This window comes from Pteronotus mesoamericanus, unplaced genomic scaffold (assembly GCF_021234165.1).
Source record: "Pteronotus mesoamericanus isolate MK-2021 breed Mesoamerican mustached bat unplaced genomic scaffold, CSHL_Meso_final scaffold_174, whole genome shotgun sequence".
In the NCBI taxonomy this organism is placed as follows: Eukaryota; Metazoa; Chordata; class Mammalia; order Chiroptera; family Mormoopidae; genus Pteronotus; species Pteronotus mesoamericanus.
Genome location: NW_026555309.1, coordinates 19392940 through 19419954, shown reverse-complemented (window position 1 = coordinate 19419954; position 27015 = coordinate 19392940). Strand labels below are relative to the sequence as shown.

At 39.2% G+C, this 27015-nt stretch overlaps 1 protein-coding gene across 1 annotated transcript; it reads left to right on the top strand.

The window, feature by feature from the left end:
* Positions 1-139: 139 nt before the first annotated feature.
* On the top strand, positions 140-11239 carry FBXO43 (F-box protein 43). Its single transcript, XM_054590139.1, has 7 exons — positions 140-381; positions 995-1065; positions 1802-1810; positions 2691-4170; positions 6553-6655; positions 10687-10890; positions 10991-11239. The coding sequence occupies exons 1-7, from the start codon at positions 140-142 to the stop codon at positions 11237-11239; spliced, it is 2358 nt and encodes a 785-aa protein (XP_054446114.1).
* Positions 11240-27015: the final 15776 nt, after the last annotated feature.

Here is a 27015-nt window from a genome sequence, read left to right as displayed (position 1 = left end):
GTGAGAATGAGAGGAAGAGCCTGTCATATTGGGAAGCCCTCGCGGTGCTTTTGGTGGGGATGGAAGAGTGGGCAAGAGAGGACCAGACCCCCAAGGGCGAAGGCTGTGGGTGGAGCTGGGTTCCGGGCTTGCGGGGCGCATGGCGGCCGGTGGGGGCGCTGCGAAGCCAGAGGAAGGGGCGGGGCGGGACGGTTACTCAGGGCGGGCAGTTCAAACCCAGGGAAACGCCGCGGCCCCACGCGAACTTGGCGTGGGGGTTGCCATAGCCAGGTGTCCCTGGGGGCGCGGCCGTAGCTCCTCCCCGGCGCACCCCGAGCGCTACCTCTCTCTTCCCTCCGCCCCATCGGCCTCGGCTCCCCGGTCGGCCCCGCAGCCCTGTAGGTGCGGCGGGCCCTAGGTCACAGTGACGGGAGCCGGGGGCCCAAGTGCGTGCAGGCTAGCGGGCCTCCGGGCGTCCCCCGGCCTCGGACCCGCGCCCCACTTTCCAGGTGCTGGGACTAGAGAGGCGCCTCAAAGCCGTCTACTTCACTCGCTCCGGTCCAGGTGACACCCTCCCAGCCTCCGCCTGTCGGTGGCTTTCTGGGCGCGGAGCCCTGGCGGCCCAGCCGAGCCTCCCTGGCAGCCTGGCCTTGGGAAGGTCGGGGAGGGACGCCGCGGCGAGACCGTTACCCACCCACCCGCGCGCGGGTAGCACCTCGGGGGCGAATGACGGCGCCCCGGCTTACACTGCACTTCCAGAAACCCGAATTTGAGACGTTTCCCCAGTTCTAAGAGTACCTGGAGAAAGCAAGGATATTAAAATTCCTGTTGTCCGGAAAAGCTGAAGGAAATCCAATGTAATTGAGGCCTTTTCAAGTGTTAGAAATAATTCCTGCAACGTGTACTTTCCGTACTCTTCAAATGCTAGCCGTCACCGTGCTGCCGCCCGGTTCAATCAGCTGTTCAGACTAGAGTTTTCTCTTTCAGTGGTATTTCTTTGACATGAATTTTAAAGGCCAAGTGAGAGATTTTCTCGTTTGGAAGCCTACGTAACTTTGACATTTAAGAGCTCAAGATTTACTGACGGTAAGATTTTTCCACTTTAACAAATGAAGGAGATTCCGTTTTCATACAGTTAAATAATAAGTATTTGACAAGAGCTTTTCCTTTCTTTTTCTTTTTTTCTCTTAAGAGCACTGTAGAGATAAGTGTTTCCAACCCCTTATCCTTAGTCGGTGTTAAAAACTGAGAATCGAAGAGGCTTATTTGATTCACCACTGCGCTGCTGAATCAGTAAAATTAAGTAGGTCCATGGGCGTGCCATTAATTGGCATGAATAATTTTAAATAACTTAAAAATTAGTTTTGAAGAACCAAGTTTTGTTTGAGACCAATGTTGTAGGGTAGTAGAAAGAGGGGCATGTTGACAACAGAGACAGCACGTTTGAGGCAACTTCAAATGTATAAGCGAACAGGTGAAAATCAGAAAGTTTTTTTTGTTTATAACGAGTACCCTAAGGTTTTTAAGGGGACAGGATGATGATATCTGCATCCCCACTTTGTTTCTCTTTGCCTCTCAATTTCCCAAATTCTAGCGCGGTGAGACACCTAGTGGTGAAGTAGTAGAATAGTTAACATTTGCTTTAACTTTTTAAAAAAGATTCCTTCACCTAATTTTAGCAAACGACATGAGCGAAAACTGTTACTTAATAGAATGATTCTCAGAGAGGGGGAAACATTTGTGGTTGGAGGTGAAATTTTAAAACATTCTATCTTATTAATATTTTGAAAACAAAAATTATTTTAAAATATACCAATGATAGAAAGCAAAAGTAGATAGTCTTGGCTGATAAGCATGTACAGAAGATAGCAGTGATTCTCAGGATCTGAGGAGATCAAGATCAGAAGGAAACGTGTGAAATTTACTAAAAAGGAATATAGGTTGAAAGACACTTAGATACTTCGCCCAGTAATCATGAGTTTCTAATCATTATATCATAAAGAAACCACTTCATTTTGTGGTTAGAGTAACAATTAAAAAAAACCCTCATGGATTCAAATATTTAACTGACAGGCATAAATACATTACTTTCATATTATAGCTTAAGTATATCTTGCCAGGATCTTTTAATAGCAAAAAGTCATATTTTGTCTGGAGAAAACTTTGAAAGATTGACAGTTGTCTTAGTGTCCTTTGAATACTCTGGAGAAACATCAGAAACAATGATAACTTTATCTTTGCTTCCTTTGAGTTAAAATTTAATTTGAGTTTCTAAAAAGAAGAAATATACTGCTTAAAAAATTAAGGAGTAAAATATTTGCTAGTGTCAGTCCTTACAAATATAATTGCTGAGTCACATTTCTTCTTAATTTACTTGACTTCTTCATTTCGAATTTCAAGAACATTATACAGGTGGATTTCCCACAAATAGTTGTATTTTAGTGCTGTTATACTTGAGTGCTGTTAAAATCATAAGTAATAAAATCATGTAAAAATGATGCTGCCAGTTTTTTTTTCTCCTCAAGTGTAGTTCAAGAAAATATTTGTGCATGGTGTTTAGACTATGCTTAGCCAAGTAAAAATAACTTTTTATTGTCATACAATTTTCATTATTATCTGTACTTGTAACAAATAATATGTTTTGGTGTAAGCTGTGAGGCTACTCATTTCAAAGGAAGAATAAAATTTGTTTTCACTTTTTAGAAACACAGTTTTGAAGATGTCAGAAAGGCATTCAGGACAGGCTGGAACGGGAGCAGGAAATGAGGTGGACTCTCCTGCTGTCAATTTCAAGTACTGCAGCCTCAGAGATTTTTGTTCCACATCTTCCTCTCAAGATAGTGGCTACAGTGAGTTGTTAAAATCTTGCAGTTCTGATAGTACAGATAAAGAATTTTTTGGAAAGAAGGAAAAAGGCCCAACATTAAACTATGAATATCCTGAAACTTCAAGTCTGGGCTTAACACATCCGTTAGAGACTCCTACTCAAAAAAAGAGGTTTCTCTTCCCTAGGAAGGAAATGGATAATAAACCCCCAGAAATTTGTGAAACTCCTAAACTCAGTGGGAAAAAATATTTACTGCGCAGAAGGCTGGATGTATCTTTCTCTCTTCTCAAAGGAGACGTTGAATCACAAAATAATTCTCTAGAAAGTAGTTTAAACCAAGTTCTCAACTTAGACAAAAATATTCCAGGCAGTGCTTCAGATTTCCCAAGGCAAAATAATTTTAGTGCTTTGGTTACTAGCACTTTGAAAGCAGAAGAAGTGACTTCCAGCAGCCAAAAATTGAGACTTACTTTTTCTCAACAGAAGACTTCCACAGTTGACGAGTCCAAAGATGACTGTAGCCTGTTTGAAGTTGAATGTATATCTCCGATTCAGGGCAATAATTTTAAAGATTTTATCACCCATGACTTTAGTGATAGTAGTCTATGCATTAATGATGAGAATACATATCCCGAACTTCTGGGCTCCTCTGGTAGTGGAACAACTTGTGAAACAGATGAGGATATATTTGTGACTCCAATAGGTAACCGTGTAACAAACATTAAATTTAAGGCAAGTGAAAGGCTTTCTCCATCTGAAGTGAGAGGCAATATTTCAACACCTCAAGACAGTGGTTTTAACTCACTTTGCTTTGATAAATCAGAAGATTCCCTTTCTGATCAGGAGAGTTCTTTTCAAGAACTACTCCAGAAACATAAGGGAACTCTCAAAGTGAGGGACACCGTAAGAAAGACAAGGCACCTGGGAAGGTTGAGAAGACTGTCCACCCTTCGGGAGCAAGGATCACAATCTGAGACAGAAGAGGAAAACCAGATCATCCACTCAGACTCTGACACAACACCAGCAGCTGCTTCAGACATCTCTGAGAGTCAGCTTAGCAGTGACAGTCAGGGTGGGGATTTGATTTCAGGCTTTAAGAATTTATCAAACACCCCAGCCTTGCAATTAGTGCATGAGCTCTTTATGAAAAGCAAAAGGAAAAGATGCCAGCAAAATAGTGCACGCAAACTCTTAGAAGAAAGGGATGGGGGGAAAATAGCTGTATTGCAGTGTGTACTTGCAGGACTAATTGGCAAGAAAATGGGTATAGAAAAACTGGACATCTTAACAGAATTAAAATGTAGAAATTTAAAGCATATTCTTGCAGTGGTTTTAGACTCCTTGACTGCAGAAAGCCTATGCAGGTAAGAAATAATTTTTTTTCTGAAATAAAGCAGTCTTTTATCACTTTTAAGTTGGAAAGATTTTCTGTGAGCTGAGTAGTCATCCAGTTTTTTGTTTATTAGTTTTATTTTATCTCCATCTTTGGTTGTCTTACACCTTATCAAAGGTGATTTAGTGAACTTCCTGATAGAGCTTACTAATATACTTTGTTGTATTTAAAAGTCTGCTTTAGAAGCAACAATATAGTCATCTTCAGGATACATTTCATGTCCCTATCATTTGGAAGGAGAGTTTATAAAAGTTGAACTTCAGATTTTCAAGATGGCAAGCTTTATTCCATGAAAGTTATTTAATGATTTATTTAGTAGTCCACATCCTGTTGTCAGATTGCAAATGGTAGTAAAATTATGATACTTGATCATAAATAACATAAAGTGTTATGGTGACTAAGAAATGGCAACATACAAAAAGATACCGTTTAGTTATTTAAGTTTTAGAAACCAAGAACAATGGTTAGCTTTCCTTTTAGGATTTTCCCTTTGCAGAGACCAAGGGAATATGAATTACTTCATTTTAATTGCTAACACGGAAGTGGAAATTAATTACTTTTGGGAATTTCAAGGAATTTGAAGAATTTGTGATCATGGATTTCTGTGCACTGGGTGCTATTATATAACTAAAGAGAAACTAAGACATTGAGGAGTATTGAGGGTGGGTACTAGGATTATGAAAACTAAAGTGAGACTGTTCATACTGGCAATTTTGGGAAGTCACAGGAGATAAGACCCCTGGCAAGGCCTAACTAGGAAGGAAGGAAGTCATGTGGAACAGGATTTCTGCAAGGTGATGCTTAGGGGAGGACATGCAGGAAAGTTAGTGAACATCTTTTTTGATAGGGATATGTCAAGAGTTTGGTTCATAGAGTCCTTGCTGTTTTTATGGCCGTGTTACTTCTATTATAGCCCTTCTTCACCTTTCTCCCATAAATGTAGGCTATTGCAGAAAATTATGGAATTTCCTAGATGGAAGTCTGAGATATCTAGTCCAATACTGTATTTTGAAGATGAGGAAGATGAGGAAGTGATTGGCCAATAGTCATTCAAGGAGATAAAATAGATCTGGATCTACAACTGAGCCCCCTGATTTCTAATCTAGAATCTTCCCACAAATTTACTGAGGTGTAAAACCTTTCTGAACAGACTTGGTCAGGAATGTACTTGGTCTAACCTAAGTAGGATAATAAACAGATTAGTGCAATTACATGTGTATGCCTTTTAAAAATGTTCAAGTGAGATAAATATTAAGAGATGGTTGAGATAGAAGAATTTTATTTTTATATGCTGGAGTATTTGGATAGTGACCAGTTAAAATAAAAACTTAGATGATACTTGTGGCTACTCACTTGGAGTCATTGTCATAGTTCAATAACTACTTCTCCTACCCAGCCCTCCAAATTTGTAGTATTTGTACTACAAAATGCATGTATAATCATAATTTGAGATTCTGGTTAGGTGAAAAAGCTGTGGCAAACATCCAACCTATAGTTCCTTTCTTCCTTCTTAATGGGTGACTTTCTGCCTGTTCCTTTTCATCAATCTGCCGTAAGATATACGTGCCAGTTTAGGGAGAGGTAATGGCAGCTGAAACAGCCATAGTAGCTGGAAGAATAGTAGTGTTGACAACTCAAGTATTAACCTGGGGGCCTCCTTGATGTGTGACTATTTTTCAACTGTCTTTGAGTGATGAGTTAAATTAGAGTAATAAAAAGACTGGATTAACGTTGAAGGGTTACCTTTTCTTTAATACTATAGTCAAAACTTGATAAATAAATAATCACTGTATATAATTTTTTCTTTAGCATCTTCATTCTCATAAACTTTGATTTATAAAAGAGAAACTTTGTAGTGCTACCCATAACAATATTTATTATTTGGCACTTAGTACTTCAAATGAAGTTCTTATGTTTGTTGAATTAAAATGACAGATTTGTTAAATGCATTTATAGAAGAAATTGATTTAAAAAAACTCTTGTGCTGTAGATGATAATCATTAGCTACAAGTCATGTTTCAAACTTTCAGTCGTAGTGTCTCTTTAGAAGATAAATCCTCTAATTGGTCTCCCCATGGACTCATATTGACTACGTAAAACTGTGTTTTTCCCTTAACCATTTATAAGATGATAATCTATCAACATAATGTTGGCATATATTTAATATTTTAATAGAATTTCTTTTATATGGTGAAACATATGAAACTAATATAGATCAAGTCATATTTTTAATGTATATTTTTAGGTTTAAATTTACTGTCCAAAATCAACAATTTTCTTATTAATTGCCATATGAAGAAAATGTTAATCTTGTGAAATATATACAATATGAGGACTGATCTTTTTGTTATAGTGTTTGGAAAGTGAGCAGAAATTGGCGTGAAATTATTGTTCAAGATAAAAAAGCAAATCAGAGGAGGAAATTTTATATCACACAGCTGAGAACAGATTCCGAGGTAATATATAAAATACTTCTCTAAAGTTTATTCTAAAACATAAATATCTGATAATCCCATATTGCTGTACAACCTAATTTGGTTTTCCTTTCTTTTACCCTTTTCCATTTAGCAAACATTCACTCATAAACTTTTTTCCCAAACTCCATTTCTTTCTGGACTGTAAGTGGAGTAGACTACTTAGCATCAAGAACTTCTTATTCGGTTTTGTTGTTGTTTAAGTGTATGGGCTGTTTGTAGTATTTGAATACCAGTGATATGCTGGATCCTGTTCATAATTAGATATTCTTATAGCATTTTTGCTATTTAATTATTTGTTTAAATTTATTGATTTTTGAGAGAGGGAGGAAGGGGGGGAGAGAGAGAGAGAAACATCAATTTGTTGTTCCACATATTTATGCATTCATTGATTGTTTCTTGTATATGTCCTGACCGGAGATCAAACCCCCTACCTTGGCATAGTGGAACAACACTCTAAACAACTGTGCTACCTGGCCAGGGCTATAGCATTTTTTTTTTCAATCTTTTAAGTGGATATCATGTGCCAGTTCCTTAGATTACAATGGTGAATATTTCTGGCATAATTTTTGCTCTCTTGGAGCTCATACCTTGTAGGTGATACAGGTAGGGGAAGCCCAGAGTTTGTTTGTTCTATTGGACCATTTAAAAGGAGTGTTTGATACTTGGGGATAAGAAGAAGGCTTTTCAGAAAAAGTGCATCTCACCTGAGACCTGAATGATCAATTAGCAGTGAGTCAGGTGAAGGCAGGGACTAGTGTTTCAGTCAAAGAATAGCATATATAAAGGCCTGGAAGTGAGTGAGCATAGCAGATTGCTATTGGTCAAACATCATAAACTTGTACTCCCTCGAAGACTTGAGATCCAGCTTTGAAGTTACTAGAAACATCCTACAGAAGCTGATTAATTCTTAGGGACACTACTTGCTGTAATAGGTATCTGATGACGCTGGCACCCATATTTCTTGTATGTTCAACTTTTAGACATTTCTTAGGCATCAATACCAAAAGAAACTCTGAGAGTTCATCCCTTTATTCTTGCTTTAGTAAAAAGTATTTAACAATGTATTAAAGGAAATTTATAATTGGATTAAATATAATAATTGAGATGAAGCATAAAACAAATAGAAGCACCCAGATACAGAGTGGTGGATTTCTCATTACAGTGGAATATTAGGGACTTCAGTTAACTAAAACATTGTATTTTTATTTTACTTTGAAGGAAAGTTTTACCTCCTCGCTTGTAATGAGTTGCCTTACAACTTATTCACAGCTCCTGGCAACGTACGGCTACAGCTGCCAGCTTTGGGAGCTTACAATAGTGACAATATTAATTGCCATTCTATTGTATCTTTTTAGACTGCTGACCTACATGCTAATGACAGACTTAAAAAAACAATTTTTTTAAGCCAGAACATGTTAATATTAAACTTTAAGTTCTATATACTTCTTACATCTTACAAGGAAGAATTCAGTGTTTGTGCTTGGCAACCTTTTAGGGAATTCTAAATAAAATATTCTACCTTTATATCCTAGCCCCACCCCCATTTTTTTTAAACCTTGGTTTCTTAAAGGACTATACTTTTTTACTTTACTTGAATTTTTTCCTTATTTTGGTTTGCTTTTACATTTTTTTCAAAATGAAACAAATACATGGTTAAAAAAGTCATATTGGATGATGAGGCTTATAACACAATGCTGCCCTATGCACAGTCTTGATTATTATCAAGGCAACCATTTTCAACCCTTCAGTTGTTCCTTCTGATATTTACATTCACATTTCTAAACAAAATGCATTTACTGCTATTTCTTGGTAGTTTTTCTACAGAGATTGTTTATTTGCTAACCTCTTACACTACTACCACTACCTATCTCCCCATCTCTCTCTGCCTTTCTCCCTTTCTCCTATCTTAGTGACTATAACTACACCATTTGGGAGTGAATCAGAATTAGGTGCTGACAGTATGACAGCTGAGATTATTATGACTTTTTAACAGTTGTAATATGCAGTACAATATGATTAGACCTTTTTTCCTTACACAATTTTTTTCCAGGGTTAATAATTGCCCAGTTTCTTTCTGTTTTGCTTAGTGTTTCTCTATACAGGTCTCTGATTCATCTTCTGTTATCCACCAGAACTGGAAACCTCCTCTGTGTAAGTCCAAACATATCAGATATTCTACCTGTTCCTTCTTTTCCTCAGAGACATCGTTCTTGGTGTCCTTTGCCCTCTTATTCTAATATGGACTGTTTGCATTCTGTCCAAGCTATCCTAATGTATCGTTAACCAAAACAAAAATTATAAAACAAAGTTGTTAAGTGGTTTTCCTTATACTTGTATAGCATCACAGGAAACTCATGTATGAAAATTAGAAGGCACAGAGCAGCTACGTGCAATAGCATCTCAACTTTATGTTTCCAGCAGTGAGAATGAACATTACAATTGGAATACTGCATTTTTTTCCATTGCATTTCAAAATTTACTATATCCTGTACTATTTTCTTATCTTCATGGAAATGAACAACCATGAGGTGGCTCCATTCTCATATTTAAATGTTTTCTGGTAGCATGTTGATAACTGTGTTTCAGAAAATTTTGATGTTCACAAACATGTGCCTTTGTTAACTTCCTTGCCTTCTATTGTTCAGAGATGGTTGTACACATTTTAAGCTCCAAGAGAACGGGGATTGGACTGTGTTGTTCACTTGGCATCTTAGATATGCCATAAATATTTGTTAAATGAATGAATGTTTCTTCTGTGGCTGAAATTTGCCTCAACAACATATCTCTATTCATTTTTTTGGTGCGTGCACGCTGTGCTTATCAACTTCATTGAAACCCATTGAAATTTTAGTATGCCATTATGTCGTGTGCTTGTGGCCTAGGCTGCAAATCATTTAGGCAAATGTGAGATAGAGATGTACTGAGTCCTTGAAAAAGGTCAACGTATTTATTCTAATTTCTGAAAACCAATATTCATCTATTACATGTATGCATATGTTGTTAAACTATTAATCATGGGATTGTTCATGACCAGCTAACTTCATTGCCAATATTTATCCTATCATGATTTCTCATGGTTTAGGTCTCCCCACTGCTAGGAGCCAACTGTGTGGCAAAGGGGGACTACCAAGGGAGAGGACACAATTGTAGTTGGGCACATGAAGAAATTCACTTGCAGTTCATTTTATTTTGATAATTGGTTAAGAATGCCGAGTTGTTTTTTAAAAAACTTACTTTTTTAAATCAACTTCAACGAAATAGAAGGATTGCTCATTGAAAATATTTCTCAGCTGTATATTTGAGTGCTATAGAAATCCAGTTCAAATAAGAGTGATTTCTTTGTCTCCTTTTAAAATATCAAAACTATTTAAAATTTAGTGGTAAAAATGAATCAAGTATTTACCAGTATTGCAAAAGCAGCCAAATAAATTGGATGTCATAGTCTAATCAGGTCCATTATTCTTTTCACATGTGGTAAAGGTAAGACACCTTCAAAGAATTTCATGATATTCCATCACAAACTTTAAAAAGGATTCATCCCTTCTTAGATGTTGGCTTAAAATGGGTTGGCAAACTTGTCTGTGATCCAAATCCTGTCCATTGCTTGTGTCTGTAAATTAAGTTTTATTGGAATTGAGCCCTGCTCTTTCAGTTACGTACCTCTACAGCTGCTTTTGTTAAAATGGCAGCTGAATAGCTGCAACTGGCCTGAGAAGTATAAAATACACACTCTTGCTCTTTTCAGAAAAAGTCTGCCATCTGATGTCTTAAACAAAAAAATAATCAAGTATGCAAACTTAAAGCTAAATTTATTTCTAAATTTGTAATATGTATTTCTTTGACATTTAAATGTTAGATGAGAGAAAACATTTTTTCTTAAAAAGAGTGGTTTAGGGAGAAAATTCTAGTGGTGTGAAACCACTTCCAAACATTTAAATACACGTGCATCAGAAAGCTGTCCTAGAACTTTTGCTATTACAGTATTGACCCCTCTTGTTTTTTTACCACAGCAGGCTATATTAAATGTTCAGGATGCTGCCACTCGGCTTCATCTTTTAAATCGATCAGCTTTAAGATCTGTACAAGCTCAGGCTAGGACACCAGGTTCTCAGAAAGAACAAGGTTCAACATTTTCTCCTTGGGGAGAAGTTTTGACACCCATAGCAAGCTCTTCAGTTACTCACTCACATAGTAAACAGGAAGAATATATTAAGGTGAGTATTATGTTATTAGAAATAAATAGTTATACAGTTAGAAATAAAGTGATTTTCTATATATGAAACTGGAAGATTTGTATATATGCTTCTACTACAGGTTGCCAAAACACTTTTTAATGATGAAGCATTAAAACCTTGCCCAAGGTGCCAATCCCCTGCTAAGTACCAGCCATATAAGAAAAGGGGACTGTGTAGCCGCATGGCCTGCGGTTTTGACTTTTGTGCGTTATGTCTGTGTGCTTATCATGGGTCTGAAGAGTGTGGTAGAGGAGCAGCAAATCCAAGAAATAGAAGAGATGCTCTTCCAGGAAGTGCCCAGAGTAAGCGGAATTTAAAACGCCTCTGAAGAGACTTGACATATAAAAGAAGCATTCCCCCAAGCAATGTTTAGTCTGACTTAAAATTATGAATATTTTGAAAGCATGCAAATGTTCCCATAATGACAGATGATGATTTATTCCTATTTTGTATATATTATAGTCCATGTCACTGTATGTTTTCTTTAAGGTGGTGAATTTTGAAATAATTTTACTATGTCACTTTTACCCATTTTAATAATTTAATGTTTTTAAATAAAGAATTTTCAATGTTATATATATGTATTTAACTGTTTCATGTAATATTTAAAACTTGTGCATTTCATCACTATGCGTTGAAATGTTCTTCAATCACTTTTCAAAGTAGTTTTTCAAATAATACTTAAGATTTTGAACTTGAGATAAATGGTCTTACAGATTTAGAAAACGAGTATTTGACTGAAATGAGATATAAATAAAATGTTTTCAGAAGTTCTATTGAATTTATAATTTCAAGCTTTCTCTTAATTTGTTGAGTGTCATATTTGGGTAGACTTCTGGTTAAATAAAACTTGCTTAAAATTCATAACTAAGAAGACATAAAAAGTAAATTATTAGATGTATATAGTTATTTACAATGGGAATGTTAATAAGTCACATATTTCATATAAATACTTTTTTAAATTCCAAAACTATAGCACAGATTTCATTTGTTTACTTTAGCCTGGGTATCACTATTGTGATAAATATGGGCTGGTTGGAAAAGATAAGGTTTTTCAAATAAGAAAATTTATTAAATTGCTTATAATGTACCTCTTAACAAAACTGATTTGAGGTTGTATGTTTATTTATAGAATAGCAGCAAGAAAGAGGTAAGTTTTGCTGTTGAACAAATTACTAAACCCAGGGGGAAACTGAAAGATAATTTAATAATTTCTTTGCTTGTGTTCAGGTAACTGATGTGTGTGCATGTAACAGGGGGGTCTGGCCAGATTGCTGGGAGATGGGGAGACACCCCTATCTGGGGAAAGAGGCAGACACCGCCCCCCCCCCGCCCCCCCACGTCGCTCCCCCTAGAAAAGAGAGGGTTGGAGGAAATCCTAAGGTTGTGGACTGAATTAGCCAGCTAAAGAGCCTGCACTTCCCCACGGAAGACAGGATCAAAACAAGAGCTGGGGCATGATTCCTTACCTCCGCGGCAACAGTAAGCAACTAAGCAGCTGGTGACACTGCTTGCACAGAGTCTCTGGGGGCTGGAAAAGGTCACAACATGTGTAACAAGGTGATGCCCCTCCCTGGGCAGAAACACTGTGCTCCTGCATGGCTAGAAAACCCTCCCACCTGCTTCCTGATCGTGGCGGCTGGAGGAGGGGCAGTCACTGAGCCTGGCCGACGCACATGGTGGATGTTCGCCCAGAATTGGCTGGGAATTTAGGCACTCCCACAGCGAATAGGGTTTCGCGGGGGGAGCAGGGGGGAGTTTAAAATGGTGGGTGCACAGAGCTCCCTTTCTCTTCCTCACCCCTTGTTAGGGTAGAGAGTGGAGGGCGCTTTTAGCATTCCCCTCGCACAGTCACGAGCCAGCTCGTGGAGGCTGTCTTGTGCACAGGACACGTGGCCCAGTGGTGGGTTCACGGGGCGCTGGGTCCTGCTCATGGCTTTTGCATCATTGCTCTGCTTGCATGGTCTGGAGCAGACTCATGCGGGATGTGCACCTCGCCATCAGTGGGCCTGTGGGATGCTGCGGCCCTCCGCTGCCCGGCACAGGTCCTGGCCTGCTCCAATTCTCTGGCCTGAGAGCGGCACGTTTTCGCATACTGGGGACATTCACTAGCCCCTTAGGTCACATGCAGCCCTGGACGCCAGGGCCCAGAGGACTGAGCCCTTCGCACAGCCGGCTGCAATGGTCTGGCAGTGAGCCCTGTTCCCGGGGAGAGGGGGGAAGCTGCAGCATGGCCACGGGACGTTGGCCGCACAAGTGTGCGTTTCAGAGAGAGACAGGGGAGAGAGAGAGCGAGCGCGCCTGGAGCTGGAGACATGGAGACCCATCTGTGTAGCAGCCTTGGTCTCCAAAAGGACATATAAGAAGGCCGGGGCGCGGTGTGGGGGTGGCGGTCTCTGGGCCTGGATTTAGATTTCAGTCTTCTTGAGAACAAGGGGATTTCTGTGATTTGCAGAAGAGAATGGCTTGGAGCAGGGGAGCCCCCAGCTTCCCTCAAATTGGGCACCCTGTTGTTAAAAACCTTTTTCCTCCTCCACCAATTTCTGTTTTATGCTTGTGCACGAAGGGAGGCAGCGGAATCCCATTTTGCTTTAGAGCATACACACTATACACACATTTAAAATGAAGTATTCTTATACATTATTTTGTATAGACCATTTAAGACCATTTTAAAGTGTGAATTAGTATAGGTATATACTGAAAATCTGCTCTGTTTTAACTCACTAAAATGTTTTGATTAACTACTAAATATTAAATATTGTCTACATCTTGTCTAATTTCACTGAGTTTTGGAGGCTAAACATAAGTATGAATAAATTATTAGTTCTATTCAATATGGTGAATAGTCCATAAATTTTGCATCACATTTTCTGATTTATTTTATTCTAACCAAGTTTAGTTTTCAATATCTATTTTATTTCCTGAGTTATTTACCACATTAAGATAGACAAACTTATTAATGTTTTTCAGTTAATGCTTTACTTTTTTCCTCCATCAGAGAAGTTTCTTTGCTGTTAGGAAACTTATTCCCAGTCACGATTTTTTTAATTTACAAAATCAACTCTTTGATTTAATCCAAACTATGTACTATCTTTGGCCTCTCTTTCTGCATCTCAGATCAAATCATATCTTGCCATATGGACACTGTTCCAATTTTATGCTCTTGATTTCTGCCTGGCCTAAATGCCTTCCCAGAAGTGACTCTTAGGTCTTAAAAATCACAAGTCCAGTTATATGGTATGTTTTTTAAAAACAAAATGTAAGATTGTCTATAAAATTTAAATTTTACATTTTCTAATATGTTATGAGTTTTTAAATTATTTTATCACAAAATAATGGGAGAGGAAAGACAAGTATTTCTTTTTACCTCTTAAACATGAAACTGTCAGTAGTGCAATATAGGACCCTGGAGTCCTAGTTCTAGTCCATGATGAGGCACTTTGTTATTGTCTCATGTTCTCCAGCCGCACTGCCCTCTCAAAGCAATCACGTTTGTCATCTTGTGGTTACCCAGCCTATTGGAATGTAATATTTTGTTTCACTGTGGTGGTGAAAAAGTCCATTTCCACCACATTTTGTTTTAGAAATCAATAATCTAATATGTGCTCCTCCCTACCTGTATGCACTGTTAACATTGAAAGTTCAATTTTTTTTATATTTCTGACTTAAAATTTTTTTTTTTAATGTCCAAGGAATGTATGCAATTGCTGTTTGCTCTTTGCCTGAGACCAGCCTTTCTGGTTTTCTATTCTACATGCAATTTATCTCCTAGAAGCCTCTAATTTCTAATCTAGATAAGCTTCCTATTCCTTCAGTTTAATTTAACTCAATATTATTATTATTTTTTGTTTTTTGTTGATTCAGTTTAATTTTAGAGCGGACCTTTTCTAATTGTGCATGCAAAAATTGATTTAGGCATCAAAAGAGGTACCTTTTGGCTATCTTAAGTTAATATCACTTTTAGTTAAGTCTTCCCATTTCTCTAAGTATTTGCAAGTAAAGGCTTCCTGTTAGTTGTACATCTGCAGTATTAATGGGGGTTGGTGGTGGGAGTTTCTGCCTTGGGGGCCCTGTTTCCCATGTTAATTTTAGTTTTATTTTGGGATCTCTAAAGTCTGAACAAATTTCTAGGGATATTGTGTAGTGGGTTGAGCTCCAAGAGGCTGTGACCTCCAGAGCTATCTCAAACCCCCTGCATGTCTTGGTATTTTCTCCCTTGCTGTCTAAAACAACAGTGAAGACTCAGAGCGCTTGGCAGCCAACCTTTATATGTGTGTCCGCAGGTGAGTCAATTATTTAGAGTTGAGTTGGAATTCCCTGTGGGGTTCCTGCATGTGGTGAGATACACCCCCTGATACCTCTGCAGAGATTCTTAGTCGCCTAAGAATATCTGAGATTCAAGATGGAGGGAGGAAGTGCACATTATCTTTGGAGCCAAACGAATTCACACTCTCATTTATCCAGCAAAAGATTTTGTTCAGGCCCTAAGAAAGCAATTCTAATTGAGAAGCCAAAGTTAAAACTGAGCCACCCATCTTTTTTCCTTTCTGCCCTTAGTTATCTCAACTGTTATCTTTCACCTACATTCTCTCAACCCTTAACTTTAGCTCCCCCTTGAGGGTTTCAAAAAAAAGCAAAACAAAAAACCAGCTCAAAGTCAGCCTCTTACCTTAAAACAGGGAGGCCTGAAATTCCAAGTAAAATTCACCCACGTCCACCCAATGCAAAGCAAGGAGCCAGTGGGGAGCAATGGGCCCTGCTGGTACCTACCCCAGGTCTGAGTCTACAAGCTGGTTCTGGGCAGGCTCCTCCAGAATCCTTCCACGCTACGTGAGAATAAGACAATCTGAGTCATGGTGTGAGTATCCAAGTCACGGTCAGGGTATCCAAGTCACAGCACCATAAGGTTGGCAGCTGCGAGAACAGAAACAGCACCAGGTGTTAGAGCAGCAGGGTCAGACCAGACCTCGGTTCAGCAACCTCGGTACTTAAGTTCTGGCTAGGAAAGAATTCAGAGCCAAGACTCAAACTATAAGCCAAAGTTTATTTAGAAAGTCACAGAGGTAGAAGAAATGGACCATAGAAGAAATGGGTTCAGGAAACAAGTTACAGGAGCAGAAAAAGGGCACTTGGCACTTATGAGAAAGGAAGAGGCAAGGAAAATCTGCTTGGGCTGGGGGTTAGAAGAGGGAGAGAGGAAGCTGCTGACATACTTCCGGAGGGAGGGCACTATATCTGATTTTAATTACGATTTGAGTATTATGATCAAGTAGTTATAAGTGAAAGAGTGAGGACTGAATACCACATATTTTAATGATTTTATAATAAAACTTTGTGAGAAAAAAAGATTAGAGTAAGAATTTAAAACACAAGCCTCTTGTGTTTTAAAACCCACAAAGTGGCAGGTTTTATATTTGTATGGGGTCAAGAGGTAAGTAGGTTGACCCGAAGAAAATTCACAAGCAACTTTATTAAACAAAGGCTTCAGTAACCCAGAAAACAATCGACGTTATCCTAATTATTGTAAATTAGTATGCATTATAGTAACTGACTAGAACAGTTACTCTAGCTGTATGCTCCCATAGAATCCTGTCCTTCCCTTAGTTCGCTTTATTTAAATTGCTTTTTAAATTTTCTTTCCCCATAAAGTATAAACTCTGTGAAGGCCTGGACTATAGCATGCTTAATTTAAATACCATTGCATCCCTCATATCTAGCCTAGTGTCAGGGCAGTAGAAGGTGCTCAATATATATTTATTGAATGTGTCGGTATTATCAGTGCTAGTAGTAATTTCTTTGCAAGTAAACCATTATACAATACTTTTATCCTAATAATTTGTTAATTTCTTAGTGTTTGATTTCAGTGATATTGCTTCGTTAAACAAAAACATGGGATCTATATGATTTCTTAAATTGCTTTTAATGTGTAACCAGTGAATTCACTTGGTTTACTCATTCTTTTAGCTGTTTTTTCTTACAACTAGTTAGAGTATAATAGAAGGAGTGCTAGGTTGGGAGTCAAAAAGTCAGTTGGTATCCTGAACTACTTCCTAGCTGTGCTCTTACGTAAGTCATGTATTGATTTTGAGCCTATTTTTATCTATGGAAAAGAAATTAAAAGGGATGATGTATTGTGAAATCACTCTTGAAACTCTAAGCAGTGAGCCAGTCTGTGCTGGTACACATTTGGCTGCATGTGTATAAGATAAAACAAAATAGCATCTGTGGGGATAGAACATATGCCATTGATATCAGTAGCATTACATTGAAAGAAACTATCAAGTCAACCTCCCACTTGCTTGTAAAAAAAAAAAAGTCTGAATTCAACCAACCATGAATTGAGCATTTACTATGTATAAGCACTGTTCTCCTAAATCCTTTACATGTGTTAATTTATTCCTCATAGCAAGTCTGTAGGGCAGTTTTTTCCTTATTCCTTTTATATATCAGAAATCCAAGAATTGGGTTACACCTAGGATCACACAGGATTCTAGCAGAGGTAGTCTGCCACTTGGACATGATGAATGTCTTTGTAGAACCCCTGCTGGTAATTTCAGTATGCATAAAGTGCATATATCTTAAATGGGATATCGGTATACCCCCACCCCCAAAAGTTCTAATTTAGAACAATTGTGCTTGAGTAGAGTAGTTCCTTAGCTCATGAGTGGCTTAAATGATATCATTGAAGAACTAAATGAATTACATGGATATACTATTATCTGAGAGATCAGCTCAAGAGGAAGACCACAATTCCAGTCCCAAGGTCTTTGAAATCTAAACAAACAAGGCATGAAAACAAGAATAAATATTACCAAATACCAGTAGTTACTACATTCTTACAGATTTTGATCACTGAGTGAGAGAAAATAATAAGAAAATTTCACAAAATATTTATTGATGGTCTACTCTGCATTCCCAAGAAGATTCTAAAACAAGAGGGATGATTAAATTTGGCACTTTATTTTTGTATTTTGTTTCACTTCATTATAAGGACATAAGGAAAAGAATGAGTGTTAATTCTGGGCAAAACCAATAAATGCTTTTCCTCTTACGGATGTTAGGATAAGAACCTCTCCATCTTCCCCACTATGATCTGTCCCTTTGACAGCCTTGTTAGCTAATGAGCAGGAATATTCCTTCTATTTGACTTCTATTTGTTTCCAGGAAAAGCAGGTATTTCCTATTTTCTGACCCCATCATTTGGGAACCTTGTGATAAGTAATATAAAAAGAAACAACCCTTTAAGAGTTATCTAATAATTTTATACTAACATTTCTATGGGTGAAAATATGGATGTTTAAATTTATTCCAGCTATTTAAATACTTAATAAAGTTCTATTATGGATTTCTTAGTTGAGGAGAAAACGTTTTTGATACTTAGCACTGTGTAAAGCCACTTTCGTTACCTTTGCTTAATTTGTGACAAAAGGCAAAATTGTCAGAAAATTATGACACAAAAATTAACTGAACATTTGCATCATTCAATATCATATGTTCCTTGTTTGAATTAAGTTATTTATATGGTTTTGTTTTAAATCGTGCCTCTCCAAGTGTTGTTTCTATTTGGAGGGTAAATGAATCAAAGTCCACACTAAATATTCCACAAGGGGGCACCAAAGATTCACTTATGGAGATTTTGGCCCTCCATCAAAAAAGTAAATTTAGCTTTTATATATTTGACATTGATGTACTGTGACATTGCCAGAAAGGGGAAATGTTCCTTGACTTAATTTTTAAAGTGTATGTAGAATAAATTTTGGTAATAGTTATTACTCAGAGTTGCTAATTAAAATATTTTCGCTGGCTTGCACAAGTGCAGTTTTCTGGGATGACTTTTAACAGAACACCTTGTTGGCAGCTGGGTCAGTGCCTTAGCCACCTGTGTTTACTCGCCCAGCGGCTCTGCCCTCCTGGCTCCCTCGCCAGGAACTGTGGAGCCAAAGATGTAGAGGAAGAGTAGAAATGTGGAGGTGAGGGCTGGTTATGAATGGTAGTGGCGCACTACCAATTACTTCCCTCTGGCATTCTCATTTCTGCAGAAAGGGGTGCTTGGTTCAGGTCCTAATCACATCCTTAGATTCTATACATGTCTCCTAACAGGTCTCCTTGCTTCTACTTTCTCCCCATTTGAATCTGTCCTGAATATCTGCTGCCAGGTTATTTGTACTACAATGTGGCTCCAATTACGTTGTTTCATATTAAAAATGTAGCAGAATTTAGGGTCTCCTAATGGTCATAACTTTCTAGCAATCTCTCCCATTGTTCCCCTCTGTGCACTTTATTCCAGCCAAACCAGGCTTTACTGTTTTTTCAACATCCCCTCTCTTTCTCCCACTTTCTCTGTTTCTTGCCACCCATCAAATCCAGCTCATCCTTAATTTATTTCCATTTTCCGATCTCTCCAGGATGAAATCTTTACCTTCTTTGAATCTAGTGTTTATTTATACCTTTCTCTAGTATTTCTGGCATACCTTATTTGTATTAAATTCTTTACCTGTTTTCCACCATTAGCAAGTTCCTTAAGAGCATAATTGTTTTACTTGTCTCTCTGCCTCCATTAACAGTGGCGTGCGCATGAGAGATGATGCACCAAGAAGTAACTGAATTGCTGAATCAGTAGTGATTGTCACAATAGGACAATGAATCATAATATGATGAGTGAGAATTATGTAATGTGTACATATACACACGTTAGATGTTTAGAGGCAGAGGATATTGGGATTTGGGGTGAAGTATGCATTACTTTATGATTAAGTGGTATATAACTACATGCAGAAAGTAAATGCTATAACAGATTTTTATGTACTACAGTGGCAAAGATATTTATATTTGGGGTGTTGATAGTCAAAAGAGTGAAATATAGTTTTAGATTTTTAGGACATAATACTTATTATATGGCATTAAAAGAAGAAAAGTAATTTTCTTTTTTTCCGGACTTTTTTGAGATATAACTGGCATATAGCTTTGTGTAAGTTTAAGAGGTACAAAGTTTTAACTTGATACACTTACATATTGCAAAATGATTATCACCAAAGAATTAGGTAACACCTCCATCCAGTCACATAATTACTATTTGTGTGTGTGTTGAGAACTTTTAAGATCTCTTCTCTTAGCAACTTCCAAGTATACAACACAGTATTATTAGCTCTCACCACCATGCTGTACATTAGATCCCCAGAACTTGTTAATTTTATAAGTGGAGGTAATTTTATTTCTTGAATATTTGTATGCCTCTTGGCAAATATAATGCCTTGAAATTTATTTGGGTGTCACCAGAAAAACATGGAATAATCTCATTTATTTAAAACAAATATTTTAATAATGATGAAGTCAAGGGTAAAGAAATAAATCACAACTGGGTGACCTCACTGAGGTACAAATCTGAGAGTGTCTCTCCTTAGTTTAGAATCTTAATTGAATTGTGGAATTAATAATTGGTTGCCCCATGATATAAATGCTATCCAAATCTTAACTTTCTTTACCTTTTCAAGTGACACCATAGGGAACTTTGAAGATAGTTATTAGCTGCTGAGAGAGCTAAAACTGAGGCTTCACTCCCTTCCTGCTCCCTTTGCTCCCCGCCCCCCACCCCCCCAACTACTCCAAGGAGTTGGCCGGTGCTGCTTGTCCCTCCGATTGTCATTCTCTCCCTTCCCCACCGCCTCCCTCCTACTCGCCATTTAGGGCTCTGCTCAGTGGACATGGGGGCTCATCACCCTTCCCCCACCGTGGGCTGGTTGTGTCACTCTCCGAAGCCCCTTTGGGTGGTTGCAGCTCTAGCAGAACTTTTCTGCTTTCTTCATTAGACGGTGAGTTCCTCGCTCTGTGTCTGTGTCCCCGATACTTAGTGCAGTGTTTGGCCCTAGTCTTCCCAGCCACCTCTCCTATGCCCAGTCTGGGGCAGGTGTGCATGAGGGGCTGTGGGGGCAGAGAGAGGGAGCTCGGGGTCATTATTAAAAACGAGGAGGTATCAAGGCTGCTGACATAAAAGGTCTCTTTTTTGTCTATTCTCTGCTACCAGGGACATGTACACTGCTGCCTTCCTTCTCATACAGGGGATAATTTACATTCATTTTCAAGTTACTTTGTAAGTGTTTTTGAATTATTTCATGAGGAGTGTAAATATCCCAAGGGCAGGGGCTGTTTTTCTCGCCTCTCCGGTGCTCTAGTCCCTACTCATACAGAGATACAGTAAATTTTGACTGAAAGAGCTATGGAATCCTGCATCAGTGACCCAGATTTAAAATATTTATGGGTCTTTATTGTTGGTGGCTAATTTTTTATTTGGCCAGGAAGTGAACTGTGTATGTTGCAGATATCCCATTAAGAGCAAATCTGTGAGGGCGGTACCATTATTATTTGCATTGTTTTCCAGGTAAGACTTAGAGGAGCAACACATGTTGCTACCACACTAGTGAATTTAGGGTTGGGGTTACAATGGTAGCTGTTTGACCCCAGCCTTGGCTTTCTGCCTGCTCATGCTATAGCCTGGGGAGTACCCCTCAGCAGCAAAGCTCTGGTTCTACTGCTCCCTGCTTTGTTAGAGAGTGTTGGTTTGGCTTCAGGTAAGCAGATTGGAAATTCAAGGTGTTGGACCTTTTGTCTTGACAACTGATACCTCATTAAGGGATTAATTTAAGAGATCTAATGCTCCTTTATAACTTTTTTTTAAAAAGGTTTTATTCATTTATTTTTAGAGGGGGTCTAGAGAGGGAGGAAGAGAGAGAGAAACATCAATGTGCGGTTGCATTTCATGTACCCTCTGCCTGGGACCTGGCCTGCAACCCAGGCACGTGCCCTACGCCTGGAATCAAACCGGTGACCCTTCGGTTTGCAGGCCAGTGCTCAATCCCACTGAGCCACACCAGCCAGGGCTCATGTATAACTTTTTTAAAAAGCATTTTTAAAGCAGTTTTAAGTTCACAACAAAATTAAAAGGAAGGTATAGAGATTTCCCATATACTTCCTGTTCCTGCGCATGCACAGCCACCCCATTGTCAACGTCCCTGCCAGAGTGGTGCACTTGTTGCAATTAATGACCCTACATTGACACATCATAATCACCCAAAGTCCACAGTTCACTCTTGGTGTTGTACACTTTGGACCAATGTATAATGATATGTATCTACTATTATAGTATCATGCTGAGCAGCGTCATGGCCCTGAAAATCTGTGCTCTGTCCTTTCATCCCTCCCCCTGCTGGACCTCTGGCAACTTTTCACTGTCTCCTTAGTTTGCCTTTTCTAGGATGTCACATAGTTGGCATCATGCAGTATGCAGCCTTTTTTCAGGTTGGCTTTTCACTTAGTGGTATGCATTTTAGTTTAACGAAGGCCAGAGTTTGGTTTCCAAGGCTGATTGCTACAGAAGGTATGAGTCAAGAGTTCTATTGTAATATATGGTCTGGCCATTGTCCATTTTTATTCAGACTTTTAACCATATAAAATATCCCATTACCATCAAAAATTAAAATCACAATGATAAGATGAACTTCAGCTTCTGGTGCTATTTCTGTTTACACCCAGGAAGGTTCAGAACTAGGTTTAAGTTTTACCCTACTGTACCAAGCCCAAGGAAGGGCTGGTACTTGTCAATTATTAAGCAGCGTGTGGCTTTTTGTTTTTTTTAAATAAGACTTCTATGCAAAGCTCAGATTTCGATTTACAGGGACTTTGATGCAGTAACCACCATCTCAGTTTTGCACCTTTGGATCGGCTATTAGCACAGTAAAAATCATTTGTATCAAAGGAGCAAATGCTTTCTTAAGGTAATAAATACGAGGAACACTATTGTTTTAGAGTTATTTTTTTGTTTTGTTTTTAGAGTTATTGGCAAGCACAAGTGTTTGAGATTTTAAATAAAGCAGTAAAAGAAAAAAAAAGATTAAATAGGTAGGATACCTGAAATTTTGCTCTTGATTGCCAAGAAGGTACACACACACACACACACACACACACCAGTTTCCTCCAGCAGTAATTGGTTAGAACAGCTAAATAAATTTGTGCAGCTTCTTGCCCTAAGTAGGCTGCGTAGGGTAGCCCTAATGCAAATTAATCCTTGCAATTCAGGTCAGCCTCTGTGACATTTGCTTTGGGGCTCATATTTGAAACCTGATCATTTTTCTTTGTCCACAGCAGCTTAACTTCTGTCTTGTTCCATGGTTATGTTGGGTTCTCATTATATCACAGTATTCGCTGTTTTACAGGGAGATTATCTGAGATGCTCTCTAAAGTTCCCCAAATTGAATTGCAGATATGTGAACTGCATTGGTTTTCAACAATGATATAGATTAGTTGCAGAAAAAAGCCTCTTTGGGTAAGCTAGCTAGTTTGGGGGGCAGAGACAGAATGAAATTAGTTTTAAAAGTAAAATCTAGTCATTAGGGAAATGCAAACCAAAACCACAAAGAGATATCACTTCACACCCAGTAGGATGGCTATAATAAAGTCAGATGATACGTATTAGGGAAGATGTGGTGAAATCAGAACCTTCATCACTGCTGGTAGTAATAGAAAATGGTTTGGCCAAATTGGAAAACAGTCTGGCAGTTCCTTAAAAGGTCAGACACAGACTTGCTAAACAATTTATATTACCTTTTGACCAAACAATTCCACTCCGAGGTATATCTCCAAGAGAAATGACAACATATGTCCACACAAAAAGTTGTACATGAATGTTCATAGCAGCACGATTCAAAATGGCCAAAAAGTAGAAACAACCCAAATATTTATCAACTCATGGATGGACAAATGATGATATACCCATCCAATAGAATATTATTCAGCAATAAAAAGGAAAGAAGTACTGACTCATGTCAAATCTTAAAAACATTAAGTGAAAGAAACCAACATATGGTATGATTCCACTTATGTGAAATGTCCAGAATAGGCAAATATATAGAGACATAAGGTAGATTAGTTGTTGCTGGGGAGGGGAGAGTAGGAGATGATAGCTAAGGAGGTTTTTTTGAGGTGACAAATATGATCTATAAGTGATTCTGGTGATAGTTGCACATCTCAGTATACTAACAACCATTGAATTGTACACCTTAGTATGATGTATGTATTACATTATACAATAATCCTAAAAACAATTACCAAAGCATTAAAATAGCTTGTAACTCACATATTTGGGTTCAAATTATAGTCTTTGTCATTCTTGTGTCATTTTTAAAATCACGTGAGATTATTTTTAGAGAGAAAGGCTGAAAAGCCTGGTTGTTAAAGAGTGAAGGTTTTGGATCAGACAGATCTGGATTAACTTGTGGCTTCAACAGTTTCAAGCTGTTTGTCTTTGAGCAAAGTATCTCACCTTTCTAAGTCTCAGTTTCCTAAATTATTGAGAACAATAAAAGCAATCTCTTAGGGTTTTTGTTAGAGGCCCATAGTAAGTGTGCAGTAAGTGTTACCCACACTTACTGTTAAAGTGAACTATTGACTTCTCATTGGTTTGGTTATCTAAAAAGGATAAATCTCTGTGAGCAGGGCACAGTGCAAAATGATTGCATTGGAGAGAAGATATTTCAACAAATATGTACTGAGTGGTAGGCCCTCAGTAGTGGGTGCTAGGAGTGAGGTGGGGCATGAAATAAGATGTGTCTTCCTCAGTCTCCAGGAGTTTACTGTCTGGTGGGTGGCACTTAGATTAGAGGGTGCACCCCTCTATAAAGATTATTTAATAGCAATGTGGTTTTAAGATATGAGTTTGTGCAGGAGTATACAGGAGCAAGAGGAAAAATGAATGAACGTAATTCATGGGAAGGTGTGCCAAAGAAGACACCCAAGCTGAGTATTGAAGGATGAGAAAAGTTAGCCTGATAAAGGCCAGAAGGGCTTCTCTGGCAGCAGAACCAGCACAAGCAAACAGCTGAAATATCCATTTATATGTCAACTCCCAAATTTATATCTCCCACATTCCAGCCCCTTCTATGAACTGCAAACTCAAAATCTTCACTTGGATGGCCAAGAGACTTACTAAAATCTCACCCAGAAGGTAGTCTGGTTAGCTTTTCCCATCTCTGCTGATGGCAACTCCACCATACTGGCTGCTCATGCTAAAAATCCTTGGAGTTAATTCTCAGCTCCTTTCTTTGTTACAATCCCATAGCCAGCTTGTTAGGAAATCCTCCTGGCTCTACCTTTAAAATATATGGAGAATCTGAGTCTGTCTCACATCCCTTACTGCTTACCACCCTGGTCTGAGCCACCATCAGCTCTTGCCTGCTTCTACTTGTGCTCATCTACATTCTCTTCACAGTACTCAGAGCGATCCTTTTCACATAAAAGGGAAACCACGGCACTTCTCCATTCAGAACTCCTATGGTTCACATTTCACTCAGGGGCGCACACAGCCCTTCATGATTTGTTTCCTCCACCTCCCCTTACCTACCTATTCTCTTGTTCTGCTCTCTTTTCACTTCATTTGGACTTCTGATTTTGTTTGACCAAGGTAGCGGTTTATTTGTCTTTGCCTACGTAATACTGAAAAGGGAGGTGTTATGATTCCTTGCAATACAATAATCCATTGTCTTACTCTTTGCCTAAGCGTTCTCATAAAGCAGGCTCCTAGCTGGCCTTAGAGAGCTCCCACACTGTAGGAGGCAAATGTGGAGCTACTGAAGTTTTTAAAGAGGTCATATTTGCATTTAAGGTATTTTGCCTTCAGCATGGAGGATGGATTTAAGGGAACTCACTGGGAGTAAAATCTGGGAGAAGGAAGATTTTGGGAAGATTGTACAACAGTCCACATGGGAGCCTGGCCCTGGCCAGGTAGTTCAGTTGGTCTGAGCATCATCCCCAAACATTAAGGTTGTGGGTTTGATCCCCATCAGGGCACATACAAGAATCAACTAATGAATAAGTGGAACAACAAATTATTATCTCTCCATCTCCCTCTATCTCTCCTCTCTAAAAAAAAAAATACTTTAAGGTAGAATTAGCTGGGCCTACTGCTTGACTGAATATGTGGTTTTTGCTTTGAGTCACTTGGTGCCACTTAGTGAACACGGAGTTTTTGTAGAAAGATGAAATTTCAACATAAGGAATGGGGAAAAGGCAGATTTCCTTTTGGACATTTTGATTTGGAAGCATACAAGGAACAGCCACCACCGTGCGCAGCCAGCTGTTGGATATAGGGTTGTTAGGCTCATGCGGAGAGGGCTGGGTTGGAAATTTGAGTTGACCATGACTTTTCTAAAAATGTTCATATCTTCTAATTGATTACAGGTTTTTTTTTCTCTTTCTTTTCAAATTTCACTTTTCACTTTCATCATAAGCTTTTCTGGGACAGATACTTAGAGCACCCTCAGTTTATTTGTCTCTTTGTCAATGGCCTGCTTGGGTAATTTTAAAAGCTTAAATATCTTGAAAATGCCGCAGTTCTAACCGATTGGAACAAAAATACGGGAAAGATGTGGCTTCATATGTGCCTCCTAGAGTACATGTGTTTAACTTTTTATATAGGCATTCGTACAACTGGGAATGAGCTCAAGAGATGTGTGTTGAACGTCGTCTATCACTATGAAGAAAATTCTTGAGCCCAACTGTTCTCTTCTGCTCTTCTTAGCGCCAGCAGGTCTGGCCCCCAGTCCTACACCCTTTTGCCAGCGGGTCTTAAAACTGTAATCAAATCAAATTCGCTGAACGGTGCGGCCGGCTTGCTGCGGAAGAACAGGCCTGAGCCTCAGTAACTCCAGTAACGACGCGCGCCTCCAGGGCCCTTCGCTGTGGTCGCGCCGGGGTGGGTCCGGGCGCGCGCGGCCCTCCGTCCCTTAGCGGCGGCGACCCCTTTGGCCGTGAGCAGGGGCTGCGGCAACCCGCGCGTCTCCAGCTCGGCCCAGGGGCCCCGAAAGGCACGTGACCGTCGTTCAGACTTCGGGCGCCGCGCCCACCCCCGGGCAGCCCGCCGATCCGCGCCCGCATTGTCTAAGCTCCATAGCAACTCGGGCGAGGCCGGGGCCGCACCAGCCCGCGCAGCCCCGGCCCGCTAGCTCCACCGCGTCGGCGTCCGCTCCCGGGAGAGACGGGCCCCGGGGGGCGCCGGGCCCGACGCCGATGGGGCCCTGACGGCCCGCGCGGACGCCGGGCGAGCGCAACGGCGGCGGC